General features: G+C 36.1%; 1 protein-coding gene across 2 annotated transcripts in view; it reads right to left on the bottom strand.

The window, feature by feature from the left end:
- The window catches only part of AKAP6 (A-kinase anchoring protein 6), a 542654-nt gene that overhangs the window by 81646 nt on the left and 442700 nt on the right, over positions 1–18308 (bottom strand). For both annotated transcript variants that reach the window (XM_047736848.1, XM_047736849.1), the window contains one exon: positions 2109–2255. In XM_047736848.1, the coding sequence (XP_047592804.1) occupies positions 2109–2255 (147 nt within the window). The remainder of the gene's footprint in view (positions 1–2108; positions 2256–18308) is intronic.

Raw genomic sequence — 18308 nt, 5'->3', positions numbered from 1 at the left:
TATTGTTTTTATGCTGTGACAAAAGTAGCAGCAGGAGGTGAAATCAATGCCCTTGGAGGGTAGGGTCACAAAAAAGAATTTATTGCCACTTTTTTGTTCTGGAACAGTTTGCAATCATAAATTCTTCATAAACAGAATACTTCAGAGAATGGTCCGTCTTCATAAATATACGACAGAGGACATCAATTTCATTTAATTCACAATTTGTGTCAGCACAGCAGATGCCAATGCCTGCCTTGATAGGGTTGTTTAATATGCAATTGAGACAGAGTAATATGCAGCACAGGGGACAAAATTTCACAGATTAAACTGTACGCACCACTGACATTTCATTCTAATGTATTTCCATTCCACACTGTTCACCTTAGATGAAAGTAATATTAAAAACCATATCCCTCTATTTTACTATTGTTAGAAGTTAAAATCCTTGTCTTTAAATTTTTTTCATGCCAATTAAAATGTAATCATGCCAATTAAAGCAGGATGCCTGATGGTGTTAGTATGGCATAGGTTTTGTTAGAATTTTCCCTCCACCTTTCTCTCCCCCTGAATTATTACAAAACTCTGCATATTGTCCTCAAATGGTATTTTTGTCAAAATGGCAACCCTTTTTCAGGTATCTGACTCATGAAGGATAGCTAAATACTCTCTTTTTTTGGATGTTATGAGGATTTAAAATTTTTGTTGAGGAAGCAATATACACGACATTAAACAATTTTCAAAAAAAAGATGACTGTCAGTTACTTCTCAAATTAGAAATAGGTATGTGAAAATACAACATAAACTATTGTTCCTTCTATCAAGCACATCAAGTTGCTGATCTCATCTGTTTTGTGAAACAACCCTTTAAAAATGTCATACACTAACCACATTTCTCCTGCAGGAGAGATCAATGAATTCTGTGGAATTCGGTAGGCTCCAATTTAAATCACCATATTATAAAGCGGAAGCCATTAATTACTATTAAAAAGTAACACTAACAGTAGGCCAGAGGAAAAACTTTCAATGTTCTAAGTTACTTTGCACAAGGGTAGAGTGCCGTGAATTTAGATGAGAAAGCAAGGATTTAAATTTGCAGTTTTTTAATCACCTAGATTAAGTATGGCATAAACCGAACACTGGCATTCCTCCAAGTCATCAAGGTACACAGAGAGCTTTTTATTCAAAATATTTTTGGAGTATTATTTCTTTAAAATTAAAAAAGGCAGGCAATAGATAGAAGGCATGCAAAATTATGCTCCATAACTGACACCACCCATACTTTGCTGTTATAATTAATCATTTAAGTAATTGACAAATTTAGCTTACCCTTGATTTGAAGTGAAGGCAATTTAGGGGAGAAGTTGATGAAAAAATACGGTTTAACCTCTCTCTCTCAGCTGTCTTCCAACAAAAGGACGGCACTGTCTCCTGCACAGTGCCATCCTGGTCTCTGGTTAACAGAATCTCTATATTGCCTTTTTGCCAGATTCTTGCATCTCAGTCTTTGGCTGAGACCCAGCCCATCATTGCGTGAAATGAATTACACGAAACTTTTTTTTTTTTTGGCTTTTGTTAAAAGTGAGCTGGAAATTGAGGCACAAAACAGAGGCTGATTTCATTCTGCAATTCAGATTTGGGTCAGATTTGCATCTTTGTTTTGGTGGCTTTAGTGTGACTTGAAAGCTGTAGTGACAACTCCACTTTTCATCTGAAGGGTACAGTAAATAGTTAAACAGTGGATGTCTCTAACATGTACCTTCAGAATAAATTCTATTAACATTCATTCAAGCATGACAGTCAGTGTATATCAGATATACTGTATTATAGTTAACTTGGTGCATACCCATAATACATGGCATATTTTACTTACTTTTTTATGTATTAAAGAACCAAAATTATTAAAATCTGAGAGGAGACAAGCCCAGAGTAAAAAAAAAAAAAAAATCAACAGAAGAGGAAAAGCAGTGTTTTTCCCTCATAATAGCATAAATAGCTTGTTTGAAATGTAGGTAGTGAATTGAAAGAGAGAGATATTTGTGCTTCAAATTAGAAATCAGACAGATAGAGTACTTCACTACACAAAAAATGTACACATAACCTACAAACAGTAATAAAAATGCAAATACCCCAAGCAGTTCCCATTTTTCATTAATTGAATCCACTTTTTCAAGGAGATCATTTGGTAGTAAAACGCCACCTTTCTTCAGAGCTTCAACCTTACTAAGTAGCTCCGTCTTTTTCAGGTCCCTGATGGTCATTTCAACACTGTATCGCTAAAACGGGAAGAGAGAAGGAGAGATATCATTAGGGAGACAAGTGTTCTTAGAAAATCTTTGAGCACAGAGTTACTGATGCTCATGGCTGTTAAAAGTTTTTGTTTCCAATAAAATGTATGGGGAGGCTAAGCCTAAGTACCTTCAGAAGGTGAGGAATTTCACTGAAAACAGTTCAAATATATATATTCACACATACATAAACATTCAAGGTATTCCATTTAGTTGACTAAGATTTATGTCATTTTATTATTTTTTTTGAAGATTTATTTATTTCATTTTACTTTGAGAGAGAGAGCAAGGAGGGGAAGGGCAGATGGGGAGAATCTTTCAAGCAGACTCCCAGCTGAGCAAGAAGCCTGACTTGGGGCTTGATCCCACAACCCAGGACATCATGAACCAAGCCAAAAGAGTCAGATGCTTAACTGACTGAGCCACCTTAACTGACTGATTTATGTCATTTTAAAGTAAAGTTTACATAGACACTTGATCTTTAATGTAAAATATTCCACACAGGAAAATACCTGGTCCAGGGGGATTTAATATTACAGTTAATTTTAGTCACTATTTGGCTCCAGAGTGCTGCCCATCTCTCATCTCTGCCCCACAGAGGACTGATAGTATAGGGTAGTACAAATAAAAAGATCCCCCAAGATTGTGTGACCTTCATCCTGCATTCTCAGTGAACACTTGCCATCCCCCCAATTTTTCTTTTATTTAAAAACTGTGTGGGCTTGATAAGAGGCACATATAGAGGGAAAAAAGAGCAAACCAGTGCTTTGGAAAAGGTTACAAATCTATGCTTCTTTATTGATGACCATAAAATGTCCCCAAACATCACAATTGACTACAAATACTTCTCCCCCAATATACATTGTATTCTAACAAACTGCCAGGTGAGTCTGCTAAAAGATGTTTTGCTAGAGATAATCTAAGTGCCATTTAATATGGCACTTACTATAGTGCTTCTCTTCAAATAACTCTGTGGATAACTTCATAGTTAGAAAGCCTTATATTATGAATAGCTATACATGACTGTGGCTATATTTTTTAAAATGTACTACACAGAAAATCACCTGTGAGTAGAAAACTAGATTCTGGTTAAAATATTACACATATTTTACAACTTTTTAGCACATTTCCAAAATATAATGGCAATCTCCCCCTTTTTTTTTTTTTTTTTTGAGGTGCGTAAATTGGGCCACTGAGGCCCTTTGTAGTATAGCTCCATTGCTCTAACTGAGCCAAGATGAGCACATTATCAGATCTAATCAGAAAAGCTTTTGTCTGGGCAAAGCAGCAAATTAGCCAAGTTCAAAACAGGCCCAGGCATGTTATTCACTCTGAAACCACGATATTCTGTAAGATCCCAAACTAAAATACAATTGGAAGCAGCTTAAAGGAAAAGAAGGTGTGAGCTCCTTGTTTTGGGTAATAGACCCTCAGCATTTACGTGCATATGTTTGCATACTTTTACTTTCCGATTTTAATCTTCCATTTACACTAAACATGCACATCATTTGTATTATGTAAACTTCTCCAAATGTTAGTCATTTGTGGATCACAGAACAAAACCTTTCAAATGAGGTGATTTAAAGCATTTCATAGTATTAATGAATGTTAATCAGGGTGTCAAAGTGCCCCAAATTACATGAATATGCATAATGAAAAAAATCAAGAATTGTTTTAGAGCTCCTCCAGAATTTGACCCGTGATACGTGGGAGATTCTGATTGCATTTTCTAATGCCAGGCGATTACCAGGACTCTGTCACTCCAATATTTAAAAAACACACTGGCCGCTGGAGTTTTCTGGACAAAAGACTCAACAAGTATCCTAGAAACCTGGATAGTGTTTTATTTATCAGAGTGATGATTGAGGAGAGGGCAATCTGCTTTCTGTAATCAGATTCCCATCTAAAGATGATGCTGCTGACAAAGATTTACATAATTAATCTGGTAAGACTTCTTTGACATAATATTGGGGAAACCAGCATTTCAGGCAGGCAGAAGATTGCTATTCAAATCTTTTGCTTATGCCACGTGCACTGACAGAAGGAGTCCTCGGGCTGTGCCACCTGGGAGCAGCCTCAACCAGTTATCACTGTCACTTATGACAAGCCCATCCCCTCTCTTTACCCCAAGTTTTAACAGTTCCCACACAGCGGATCAGTCAAGGCAGAGAACAGTTTAGATTTGTCCCATAAAAATGATGATCTTGTAATAATAAAAAATATAAAAAGCAATTAATTTAATTTTAGACATAATAAAATAACTTTCTTTGAGAAACGTGGTACAAGTAAGTAGTCCCTGCAACAGCTATTATAAAAGATTATTACACTAAAAACCCTTGTATTTATGTATGCTCCCTGTCGGGTCACCATGTAACCTACTGTATAAATAGCTTGATTAAAGATGTGATTGATGGACAATGCCTTCAAACTATGAAAGCTAAGAGAATCCAGCTAATTGTTAGGTATGTTGGTATGTGCACAAGAGCTACTTGAATGTCATGTAATTTAAGGCAAAAATATTGATTTTAATTTTTGAGACACTCCGAAGGTTGAATCTGATACGATCTAGGACCTCAAGTCGCATATGGATGTAATGATGTCAGAGGGTAGTTTTTGTTGAGGCTCAAGACATTTCGCTCTTCTCTCTTCAACATCTTTTCATAGCCTTAGACGGGGAGAATCAACTGCCAGCTCCATCAATTCTCAGTCATCCTATCAAGTAGGCTACTTTCTCCTGTGGTGAGAGGATAATTTAATCTTCATATTCATTTCACCCACAGCAGTAAGTGAGCAGAGGCTGCCCCATTGTGTCCTAGAGTCTGGGGATATTATGATAGAGACTACTCTTCAATAGCCAAAAATGAGATTAACAAAGTTAAAGTCAGATGGCTTTTCTTGAGTGCTAAGGTAAATAAGCATCCCATATTTAATTTCCCCACAGCACCTGCTGTGGGCCTCTCTGTCTAGTCAAAAATAAAATATACTCTATTGAAAGGGCATATTTACATTATTGAGTGTATTTGCTTGGCCAATTCAATTTTGACTAATGAAGCCTCCTAATAGATACGTGAATGATCTAAATTAAAGATGCAGGCCCCTCCTATCCTAAATGCCACTCCTGTGTGTATGGAAGGTATATAAGAAAACTTTAAAAACAAAGTTAAAAATAACCACAAACACTAGCTTGCTGTTTCAGTCAAAAATTAAAGAAGTTTTTAGAAATCCTTATTCATTGCTTACTTTTTATAAAAACACAAGTGCTAAAATTGAATTATAAAACAAAGCCTGTAAAAACAGGGATTTCTGAAGTAAATATAATTAGAAATGCATAAAGACTTGATTGAGATAACTTTTTTGACAGTTATGCTAAGGGTTCTTTTCCCTCCTAAAATCTTTTTTTTTTTTTTTTTTTTTGTTAAAAATCACACCAAAAATTCTGCCCAAATGGAGACTGGAACAATGCCTTGAAACAGTGTTAATTGTCACCATGGAAACCAGAAGAATAAGCCATTTTGAAACTGGTATAGAAGGCACACATTGAGCAACTCAAGCATTTTTCTGCCTCTCTCAATGTTAAAGAACAAGATGCCTTGTCACTGTGAGGTCAGAGAAAGAAAGCATCATGAAAGGGTTGTAGATGCTCACTGTCTGGTAAATAAAAAAAATAGAAAATAAACTACATACAGCCAATGCTATAAGACTCTACCCAGTGAATCTTTTTGAAATAGAAAGATCATCAAAAGATGGCCAGGATGGGGGGATGGATTCCACCTAAGCAAAACTTCAGGGCTATATTATGTGAACCTTGCCCCCAAAGCTCCCTGGGAATTCTGCTGTTGTAATAAAACTTCAGAAGAGGAAAGAAAAAAGGCAGCATGATGGAATTCAAAATAATGCTCTAAAAGCACACAGAGAGATTAAGACATCCATTGTAAGACTTTTGTATGGTGCTTCTGTTGGTTATGCTGAAAAGAGACCAGACATTGCTGAGCAGAGAGTGAAGTTTGGGCTACGAGAAACACAAGAATTAAACCAAAGAATTTTCTTGATTATTAGAATAGGGCTGTCCGAGTCTATGTCTTCAGGGTTGGAGCATTTACATCTTAAGCCATATTTTTGAGCTTTATGTGACTTTCTATTAGGAAGAGTTAAGGCAAGGAGAATGATTTAGTTATTAGAATAACAAGTTTGAGTATCTTTCCCAGGGCAAAGTAATACCACAAACACCTGTGTACCCAGCATAATCCCCTTTTCTCGAAAACTCACAACAGAAAGAGAAAATACAGCAAGGGGGAAAAATTGTATTTTAGCCTATTTACCAGAAAGCATATGCTAGGAATACACCAGAACGCCAAACTACTGGTAAAACTATACGTGAAAATGCGCATTTTTGCACAAAACTACAGAGATGCGTCTGTCTGTGACTCCCGTATTGTGCTTTCTGGCTAGTGTTTGCCCTCCTCATGCGAGGCTTCATGGTGGCCCCTCAGCAAGTCCATGCCTAATGCCATTCAGTGGCGAACAAAGAGTCTTTTTACATGAAAGTCCAGGGTCCACGGCTCAGCTGTACATGCCCCCGAGTGCAGGAATCTGCTAAAGGCCAGCGCCGTCCCTGCAGCAGCTCAGGCGCTGCCCCCTTTTCCAGAACACCAGTGTCCAGCCCCTCACAACGTGTGAGTTTCACATGGAGCCAATATCACCACCACTTCAGGAAGATGTGCAAGATGGAAGAGGACTCAAGCCCAAGACAAATAATAGTCGTTATTTCTTGCAAACTCTTTGTATTTTGCCATTAGCAATTTATGGCGAATAATCGCACAGTGAAATTATAAAGACTCCTACAATTGTCCTTGTAAATTAATAATAGGCTTTCTTGATTGGGATAAATTTGCTGCTGAGCCTTTGGAAAAATTAAAAAGTGCAATGTCATTTAAAATTGCCAGAACTCACACAGCAAATTACATCTGAGGTTAAGAATTGAGTTTTACCCCCTCTTCCAGCTTATTCCATTTGCATGATCTGGAAATCACATTACATTGGCCATGTATTGTTAATTGGACATAGATTGCATTATCTTTAATATAAATCAAACTACAAATATTAAAATGAATTGCAAATTCCCTAATAGAAGATCATAAAACAATCTTTTTTAAAGTATCTCCCATTAATAATTTAATTCCAATTATATCACTCAGAAAACTTAAGTAGGAAACCTGGCAACTTATTTCTCCAACCATTTCTTTTACATAACAAATACCTAAGCCTTTGAAAATAAATACCCAGGGCAAAATTCATTGTTATAGAAGAAAAATAAAAACACCAAGAACTGAAAACTTTTCATTCTGATTTCATGTAAAATACTACATGAGAACCCCCAGCGCCTGCCTGTCTCGTCCCTTCCCCACCTACGTCTAGGGTCAGAAAGAAGTCTCTACAGAGAAGATCTAACTAAGTTCCTAGAACTATTGTAATCTTACTCTCAAAAATTATAAAATTGATTATTATTCTTTTATTTATTTTTTAAAAGGCTCTCTAGCCCCTCCGATTTCCCTATAAATCTGCTATCTTTCTGAAGCCTTTGCATGGCCTTTAATGAGTTTATATTAAATATTTAATACTGTTTAGGGCATATCCACTACTACCCAAAACAGTTATATTCCCAGCAGTCCCACTGTTTCAGGCAGAGGACTTGATTGATCCTCCTAGCCTGAATTGAGTAGAATGAAAAGAAGCAGTTGGAAAATAGCAGCAATCATTTAATGCAGATGACCTCTGACAGCCTCGCAGCTCTTCTATCTGAACAGAAATTTGCATGGGGTCTCTGTGCAGAGGAACAATGTAACCTAAATGGTAGACAATCTTTATTCTAATGAAGTGGGTGTCAAGGTCAATGTAAAACTGCAATGATAAATGGTGCACCACTAGGCAAGAGAAGTTGCATAGGCATTGTAGTGCTTTCACATTAATTGAAGACTGAAATGCACTGCGTGAAAAGCACAAGCCTCTCTTTTCACCATAATGTGTTAATGCACCAATGCCGAAATGATTTCTTCAAGATGTTTGCCTGTTGACACGTATCTTATTGCAAAAATAACGCAAATGTGGGATTATGGCAAAAAATGGACATTTTTAGAATTTAGCTTTTGCCTGGAACAGAATTACAAAAACCTAAATAAAATGTCCCCAAACAACATCCTGACACCTAATGTAATTCCTTTGATCCCCTTTTCTTTTCTTTTTCTATTTAGACCTGTCTTTAATTAGTTTCAACCAGGCAACCTTTATGGACCCTTTCGCTGGGTACTTTCATACTGAGCTAACTGTAAAAGAGGACCAAAGAGAGGAGAATCATTCAAATATTATTTTTTCTTCTCACTTCTAAGTTTTCTGCTTAGTCTGCAGTTAAGATCTTCAGGTATTGTTTGTCCTGAGTGAAAATGTAGGAAAAGCCTATGGTTTGTAAAAGAAAATAACTATTTTCTAGTGTGAGAACTAGAAAACTATAATCTGGTCGTTTGACATTGCCAAAATGACTATACGGCAATAATTACACCATTTCTTCAGTTGATCTAGCAATTTTGTGGCAGCCAATTTTTTTCGTTATATAAAAATAAGGACTGTAAGCTGCTTTAAAAAAAAATCCTGATCTACTTAAGCCTGTCGAGGGGACATTGTTTGCTAATACACTCATTAGCAACCAAGCATTTTAACTTCATCAATTAAACAGGAAATGGAGTTGCACCATTAGTTTCACAATTTGCTAAAATACTGATAAGAGCATATTACGAACCATTTGAGAAACATTTTCAGGCTCAACCTATAATATGTCATAAACTCCATGCATTTTTAAGGTTGACTTTTTTTTTTTTTCCTGATTCCGGTAGATGTAGCCACCTTTCTAACACTAAGCTTCCTGCTACAAATAGATTTTTAACAATGGAATTACAGTTATACTAGTCAGAAACAGTGAGCAGGTCTTTCGGTCTGTAGTCTTGGTGACTAGGAGGGCTATTAGTATGATTTACTAGAAAATAAATGATATTGCTGCTTTGCAATTCTGAAGGAAAACAAAGTGTTTCAAATAGAATTTAAAATTCCTTAAATGGTAACTCAGAGGGAAAAAATCTCAATATGAAGGAGGATAGTGAAAAAGAAAAAAAAGTTACTGATGAAACTGTTTAAAAAACTGTACAGCTTCATCTGTGTGTGATTTGTCAGGTCTGAAGCTTTGACGTGCCCAAGGGGCAGACCCCAGCGGGGAGTAGGCTGCCGAGCTAAATAGCTGTGAAAGAAGTCTTAATGTAGGATGGAATTCAAACTAACCTTGACATGACCTCGGGAAAAATATGCAAAAAGTAAAATGAATGCACTCTGCAAGATACATCCTAATTTTGTGGTGGAGCTGGTTAGTTTTACAAACATAACTGAGACCTTAAAAGAAAAATAGAAAGCTAGTAAAAGGGGCAAACTTTGGAATTCAGGCAAAAAACGTAAGCAAGCATGATGTGTTACTGTGAAGGCATGTGAACCATTTGGAAAGAATCCAAATAAAAACCCACACCGAACAATATTGTTGTCAGCCTGTCTATTCAGGAAAATTGTTTTTTTTTTTTTTTTTTTAGGTTGAATATAAATGACACAAAGCCAAGATTACATCACTGCATTACAAAGTCTGTTGTGGTTTTTAGCTGAACAAGCCCCATGGATCTATTGGTTTAGGACAGTAATTCAGTAAGGAGGTTTTAATGTGTTATTTTTCCTCCAGTGACAATAAAAAAATAGAGGAATTTAGGGAAGAAATACTGCGGGTGCTCTCTAGTCCATCTCTTGCTTTTGATCTGTATTTGATAAGCCAAGCTCATGTTTTAGTTGATGCATTGAGTCTTGATTTGACTTTATTATAAATTTTGCCTGTTTTGAAGTGATCAGCTTAGGAGGGAGGCATTTGTTCTAGCTCCTCGGCCAAGAACTGGCTAACTCATTGGATATATGGAAATTTTAATTGACTGTCAACTTGTGTAGAAATTCAATCCTATTACCTTCTCAATGCAATTTTGTAGCAATACCAGTTATTTACTACACTACTAACCAGATTTTAAACATAATTAAATTGCTAAGAACAGACACCCAAAATCTAATGACTTAAATCCCTACAGCAAGGATGTGAATTCCTAGATCAGGTATATTCGATTTTCATAAGCATAAACTGAGCAGAAGGATGCAATCATTTAGTAGCACAGAAGTACACGTTTTCCTGAGAACCTGTTGAACAACTTATGTAAAGATGATGGTTTCATGGGTATGTTACACCACAGGGCTCTTTTTCGGTCTAGTCTTATTCGATATTTTTATTAATGATACATAGAAGTAAAATATGTTTATGGCATGTTGATTGGAATGCCAGATTATATTAATCTCAATGATCAATAAAGAATAATAAATATTTTAGTTCAGAGAGCAGGAATTCAAATACACACAACATAGTGGTATACTCGCAAACTGGCTCTCTGCGGGGAAAAGAAAAAGAAAAAAAAAGCCCTGATTTGTAGGGTTTGCCGATTTCCCTGGTATAAATACTCCCACCATGGCAAATTCCAAACTACCAAAGGTTGCTACTGCTAACAAAATTCCTTAATATTTAACAATCAGTTCTTCTGACCCAGTACTAGCTAGATCCAGTAGTACCCTATGGCCTGGCAGCTGGTGGAAAGAAGGTGAGTTGAGCACAGATAAGTCATCTTCTTTCATACTCTAATTGTTGCTAATGTCTTGGAAAAAGAGCTATTTTCTCTACTAAAATAAAAACAATGCAAAAATATGAGGATTACTAACATCTGATCCCAGGGAAGGGGGAAAAAGGAAGAAGTAGTGTGGATTGTGGAGGGTAGGAAAACACAAGTTCCATCCAAAAGAGGCAACCACTACCCAGCTCTGCCAACTGTTCCTATGTTGAGAATATGGCTTCAAGATGGCTTCTGTATGAACAGGGATATATGTTTAAGAGAAGACAGAAATACATATTTTCATGTGAAATCTCATTTTTACACATTGAATTAAAACTTTTTAACACTGTACAGGCCAAACTGTTGTCTCTGAGCGGGATCTGATTCATAGGCAACTGCTTCACAATGTTTATTTATGATGATACTGTACTCCAAAGGGAATACAACATGCTAGCATAGTAGATTAAATCTAAATGGGAGATATGAGACAAGTCAAGCCTGAGATAATAACCTCCCACCAGTAAAAAATAAAAATACAAAAACTGCATAAACAATAGAAGTAAGGAGGTTTCAACTGTCTTTAGATTCAATGAGTCAACAGACAGTGGAAGGTAAATATAAAAAAGGAAGTATGATCTGGGGCTGGACTGAGACAAACATAGGGTTATAAATAAATAAGAAAAGCAACAGATCAGTTTGATGGTGACTTACTAAGCTCAAACCTGAAGTCCTGGTTCTGGTTGGGTTTCATTTTCCAAGCAGGGCTTAGACAATGTCTAAAATGTCCAAAGGAGAGCACTCAAAGAAGGCAGAATATTCAATGCTTCTCTGAGGAGCAAGCTGTTGAAGGAGCTGAAAATATTCAGCCAAGGGTAAGTAAGAGTTGAAGATGAGAAAAGAGAGGGAAGGACAAGTTAGTAGACTTGGAAAATTAGAGGGCTTTCAATAGAAGAATATTAATTTCTTTCATCTGGTCTCAGAGGTCAGGCATGGGATCAAAGGCTGAAGAATAAGTAGGAGTGGAGCTTGGGTGATGGGGAGTTCCCACTTACCATGGGTATGCAGGTAGAGACCAGAAGTGTACTTGATAGGGAGATTTTATGACATAATGAGGCACTGAATGAGGGCTGGCCTAGAAAATAAAGTCTAAAGTTCCTCTCTATTTTAGAAAGTTGATCTCTTTCTTCACATTGCCAAATCAACCATCATGATGATATTATTCTGTGTATAGGAGGGATGTCAAGACCAAAACAGACCAAGGTAAGGAGAAGGCAACACTTACTAGAACAAGACTCACATATAAGATTCACATGTAGAGAAACCTAGGAGAACAACAAGGGAGCAGAGATACAACCACATAAAACATAAGCTATTCAATCAGAGCTCAAGATGGGACACGGAAAATCCAAAGAAAAGGTAATGTTAAAATCCTCAGATCATCTTCAATCTGTACTTCCATAGAAAAGCATTTCATTGAATTTGAGATAGTAAATGAAAGTTTTGGGTCCTTTTTTTGGTAAACATTTTATGGGAAACTTCAATAGAATTTATGCAGTTAAGTCCATATTTCAACAAGGTCTTTCCTGTAGATTTGTTTTAAAGATATAAACTTCACAAATGGTACTCTCAAAAATTTTCTTCCATCAATACAGAACTTTCTCCAACAGATTGAAGAAATGTGTTATAACCCTTGCTGCCAGCAGTGTGGGCATAATGGCAATTTCTCCTCCATGCTATGAAACTTCATGGTTGTGCTATATTATGTTGAAAATCTGCACATCTCAATGGGTTTTCTGTGCATTCCAATGCACTTCAGTGACGATGTGGATCATTGCCATAATACATCATGACTGTTCTAATTACGGTTTCATTATGATGCACCATATCAGGGCTGTCGTAATGTCATGTCAGCACATAGTAAGAATAGTTATGCAATTATGTAATATCTGTTAGGGTACGTAATGTAGGATGGGAAAAAGACACAAGGAGCAGCAATTAATGTAATGGAAACTCAGTTTTCTCCTTTAAAAAAGTTTCCAATTTAAAAGTATTATTTCTTCTGCTTTCCATCCTCTGACCTAAACAAATGCCTTGAAACACATCTATTTTTGTTTCATTGTGCACTACTTTATAATCTGTTGAATTTTTTTTTAAATAAAGCAAAATAAGATGAGAAAAAGGAAATTCCTGACTTTAGCTGTTCTCCACATGTCACAGGAAGAATGAGATTTACCTACAATATACTACAAGAAATCCCGTAAAAATCCGAGTGTAGTACATTAAAGTCCACTGAAGGCTTACTATTATGCAAACTTCAAAGACAGTGTCACATTCTTCTCTTCTCCTTGATCGCTTGTGTAGACACGGAACTTCTTACTTTACCCCTTAAAACTTGATCAGCTGTATCTTAGATAAACTCTGATCATGAAATGAAATAAAGCATTGATATCCCTATTTACTTCCCTAAATTATGACCATAAATATACACTTGCCTTTAGCCTTGTTGCCAAAATATGCCCAAATATGTATAAAAACAGAAATCTTATTATCTATCTTATATTTGAAGAATAAACTCTCAAAGGATGAGGGCTATTCTATTTCTGGCCAGTCATGGAGTACCTTGAATATTTGAGGTCTTCAGTAAACACGGAGTCAATGAGTACTTTTTCAAACTAAGCATTATATGAATTGCTGTTTGTTGTTTTAATATACAACCATGGGAGAATTTATATATCAAAGCTTACCCCGTATCTCTATAGCTGAATTATAGGCTTCTTCGATGCAAGTATTTATAATAGAAATGCTGATGAAGCCTAAACCATGGACATATACAGTTGTGCAGCAGCAGCCATTTCAAATATAGATGTATTTTTAGCATTAGGAGGCACCAAGTTTGTTTAAATCTGGACTTTTTTTTTTTTTTCAATTGCAAGTAATGTTAATAGCACACTGTAAATGTTAAGGCTAAGTGTGCAATGTCAAAATAGATTGAATCTCTCTGAAAATTGGAAATTCAGGCTTTTCAAACGTAATCCAGATGTTTGGCTTTTATTCAGATTTCAAGAAAGAGGGAACTAATATGATATAAAATTCATACATGCATATTTCATTAGTGCCTTTTGTATTGCTGAATTAAACATTCTGAAACGTGCTTTTCCCAAATCACAGAGTTTTAAACCAAAGCATTTGCCAAGATGTTGCGCACCTCCAAAATAATGCCAAATTAATTTCATAAGGAAGAGACCATATATTTCTCATGTTAATGCTGTTGATAATGTTTCTTCAAGGAGAGTATCTTGCTTTCTCTTTGAGGATGACAAGAAAAATGAGAGGTAGAGCGCTGCAGCCATTATCAAAAAGATTGCTGCAGAACATGGTGACTTCGGCAATCTACAAGAATCAGTGGTCTAAATGAAGGCTGAAAGCACTACCCTCCCCCCATAATGTCATTATCAAAAGCTAGCTTTTCAAGTTTAGTGCACGTGGGCATTCTTCAGGGACTATGGTCACCAGCACTGAGAAACTCACATGATTATCCAGAACTCACCATGTCTTAGGTTTTAAGACAGAGCCAATCAAAGCATTTCCAGAGTTGTCCACTACCCAAACACAATGGAAATGCCATGATACCATTATATATTCACATCAAGGCTTTTTCCTTTGTAGTGTAATTCTGACTTTTTAAAGGGTTCTTACATCCATAATCTTAATAGAACCAAAATTCCATGGAGTTTTTCTTGGTGACCACCCAAATCCCTGAATTATAAAATATTTGATGCCTTAGTCCACTTTTTGAGGGTACTTTGGTACCTTTGCTTCAGATAAGGATGAATATAGTTTCAGAATTAGATTATAAGTTCCTACAATGGGGGTGTATGGTCAGGGATTGTGTGTTGTTCACCCTTTATCCATAGCAACTCTTAGCATTATGGCTTAGCTGTGGAAGTTGGAAAATATTTATTCATTTGAATTTCTTCCAAACAAAAGACCAAGTAAGCCTGTATCAGCAGTTGAAATGTATGTCAGATATACTATATTAGTACACAGAAATGAGTAGCATGTGATTGCTTCCATTTATCTCTGAACTTCGTATGTTCAGAGAAAAACTATTTGATCACAATCTCCAACACATAAATATTATTCTCAATTTTTAGACAGAAACGGTGAATAAAGTTAATTGTTTCCCATGGCCTGGAATAGTTAACCCAAGAAAAGCTTCTATAGAAATGTATCAAAGAAAAGAGGAAGGTGACAGAAACCTTTTAAATATTTAAGGACACCTTTTAGGAATTTAGTGTGTTCTCAGAGCAATAATATTTGACCAAGATGCAAGATGTGGGTCCAATTTCCAATTCCAACAGCAATATACTATGGATTTTAAAACCTTTCTGTTCTAGCCTCTTTCTCTTTCTTTCTTTCTTTCTTTTTTTTTTTTTTTTTTTTTTTTTGGTTTCTTGGGAGGGTACATGTCCATATTTACTAGAGAGAGAGCTTCAGAAAATAAATTTTAGAGATTTCAGGCTTTAAGCACTGTTTATTGTTCCAGCATCAGAAAGCCTGACTGTCATTTCAATGGATTGTTTTCTTTTTTGTTCTCCTATGGCAACCCCATGGGGAAAGTCAGTAATATCGCTTCTGTCTTACAGATTGGAAATTGATACATAGAAGCTAAGTGACTTGCCCAAGGTCAGTAAGACATCACTAAAACTCAGAAACAGAACTTTCAGGAGGAATTTCAGCTTAGTTTGCTATGTCATTCTTGAAAAAGCATCTTTAGAAATCCGTCCAGAATTCTGAGAAAATTGGTAGGCCTTAGGAGTATAAGGTAAATAAATAAGGCCAAGAATGTCATTCAAATGGACTTTAGAGTAGTCAAAATGCACTTGAGAACCCCACCCTTGGAGCTTCGATGGCCAGATTAATTTTGATCTAAATTCATCCTCCAAACCTCCACAAATTTTTAGTAGCATCAAGTTGAGGCTAAAAGGGCAGATAGGCTCTCAGTGATAGTCACACCTGTTGTTCAGAAGAATGATGGCTCACAGTTTAAAGAAGATCTAGGGTACAGGTAAAAATGTATTAGCATAAACTAAGACTATAAAGAGCAAACAGTGGTTATGATAAGAACTTTTGAGCACTTTTCCAGCTATATAAGGGAGTCTGCCATAAACATTCAGAGACATTTATTAGAATAGCTCCATCAAAGAGAAACACAGTGTGAGAGTGTGTGTGTGTGTGTTTGTCCAATCACAAGAGTGATCAAAGTAAGAAAGAGGAAGGCTTAAAGATTTAAAGGACAAAATGAAAGAAATACACAGACGGATGGAGAGAAAGTAATAAGGAAATAGGGGAAATTACAAAAGTTTCACCAGATAGGGGAAACAATAACTAGTCCACAGAGAATAAACCATAAAAACTACCTAAAAGTAGAGAATGTTGCAGAAGAGGAAGGAGATCACAGTTAGAGAGAAGGTTTTCAGTGAATGGATCCCCTGAAATAATTGGATGAAAGAAGATGATACTGACAACTTAAAAATTAGTGTAAGAGCCGCAAAAATTCAGTAAGTGGAGACTGAAACAAAAAACCCCAGAAGTACCAGGATGTGGCCATTCAGTGCAGCTTTTAGCCATAACACTGGATAACTTCTCAAGACGAAATAGGTACAAACCTTGTGATTGGAGGATTTTCTTTAAGCACATCAGCAGGGAGCCCCCTCAATGGGCACCATTTTCTCTGTGGCTATTCCTTCTGCTTTTGCTCTATTGGTGGCTTGCTCTGTTGAGGGAAGTTATTTCATATTTTTGTGGTCATCCCATCTGTAAATCAGGGACAATGGATATCCTCACCACTTACCCACCACAGACGTTTTAAGAAATAAACAGATCTTGTTTGTGTGAAATTTCAGATCTCTATGGAAGATGTGCCGTTTTAAAACAAAGTCTTAGATTTTAATACATATGACTTGTAATAGGACTTGTAACATACGACTTTAATACATATGACTCGTAATTCCCATTTCTTTTCATTAACCATCTTAGAAATAAGGTATTGTAACTACTATCCACATTAGAGAATAAAATAGGTCACAATGGAGAGGAGCCACTGAAAAGGTAAACAATATTTATATATAATACATATATATGAGCTATATATACATAGTCTTCGTCTTTTAGAAAATATATCAACAAGGTGTTACTATTTCTCTCCCCACTTAATGAAGGGAGGAAGGAACATGCTGGTATTACCTAGTAACACTACTCAAAACCTACACACACATAACCATTTGATCACTAAGTTCTATAAACATGGTGACAGAAAAGGACCCATGCCATGCATTTTAATTTGTTAATCAATGAGATTCAAGGAGTTTGGAAAAAATAAATAAATAAATGAAAATAAAATATAAGCTCGGAATCAGTTTGCCTATTTTTAAGCTTCGTTTGCATTGCTTACTCGCTTTGCCCTTCCCTGTGTGCCTTAGTTGCTCATTGGGGGATAATATTAATACCACTTTCACAAGGTTACTGTGAGGATTGAATGCACTAATACATGCAAAGATCCTAGAACAACTCCTGTTACATAATAAGCACTAGGTACAAGTGTTTGTTCAAACTTGATCCAAATCATGCCTGCTAAGAAAATATGACCTTTGGCCTAACTTTTCTCGTCTCTTTTATGCCATTAGTTTGTATATTTATGTATATAATTTCCCTTCACTACATAAAACATTGAATCTAGGACTCAATGTTCAATGGAAAACAATCTTGCCTTTTGCTGACTTTCACTGAACACATGGATGAAAGCTATTAGGAGGTGCTGCTGATTTGCTCCTCTTCCCCAATGTATCTTCCTGATTTGGATAAAGTACTAGTCATTTATCAAACTAAATCCTAGATCTGAGGGTTCCCCCCACCTATGATGTATTCCTCTGCAACGTATCTATCTTCGTATCTTCATTCCACTTATTTAAATTCAGCGAGGTCCAGTTCAAATATCATTTCTTCTTATGAAGACATCCAAAGAAGACCAGCATTTTTTTTTTTTTTGCTATCACACATATTTGCTGTCTTTGCTATTATTTCATGTTTTTTGGTTTTGCTTTTCCAAATGGGTTATAAATAACTAAAGGAAAAGGATAGCCTTCCTTTTATTTTGTTTTTCAGAGCATATCGTAACCCAAATGGATGTTTATTGCCTAATACCAGACAGCTTCATTTCTTCTCACTTTTCCTGACTTCTAAAGGAAAGGTGAAATTATTAGACCGTTCATTCATAATATGTGTTAGACATGAACATGAGACATATGAATATATATTT

Source organism: Lutra lutra, chromosome 7 (genome assembly GCF_902655055.1).
Source record: "Lutra lutra chromosome 7, mLutLut1.2, whole genome shotgun sequence".
NCBI lineage: Eukaryota > Metazoa > Chordata > Mammalia > Carnivora > Mustelidae > Lutra > Lutra lutra.
This window is presented reverse-complemented; position numbering and strand designations above follow the sequence as displayed.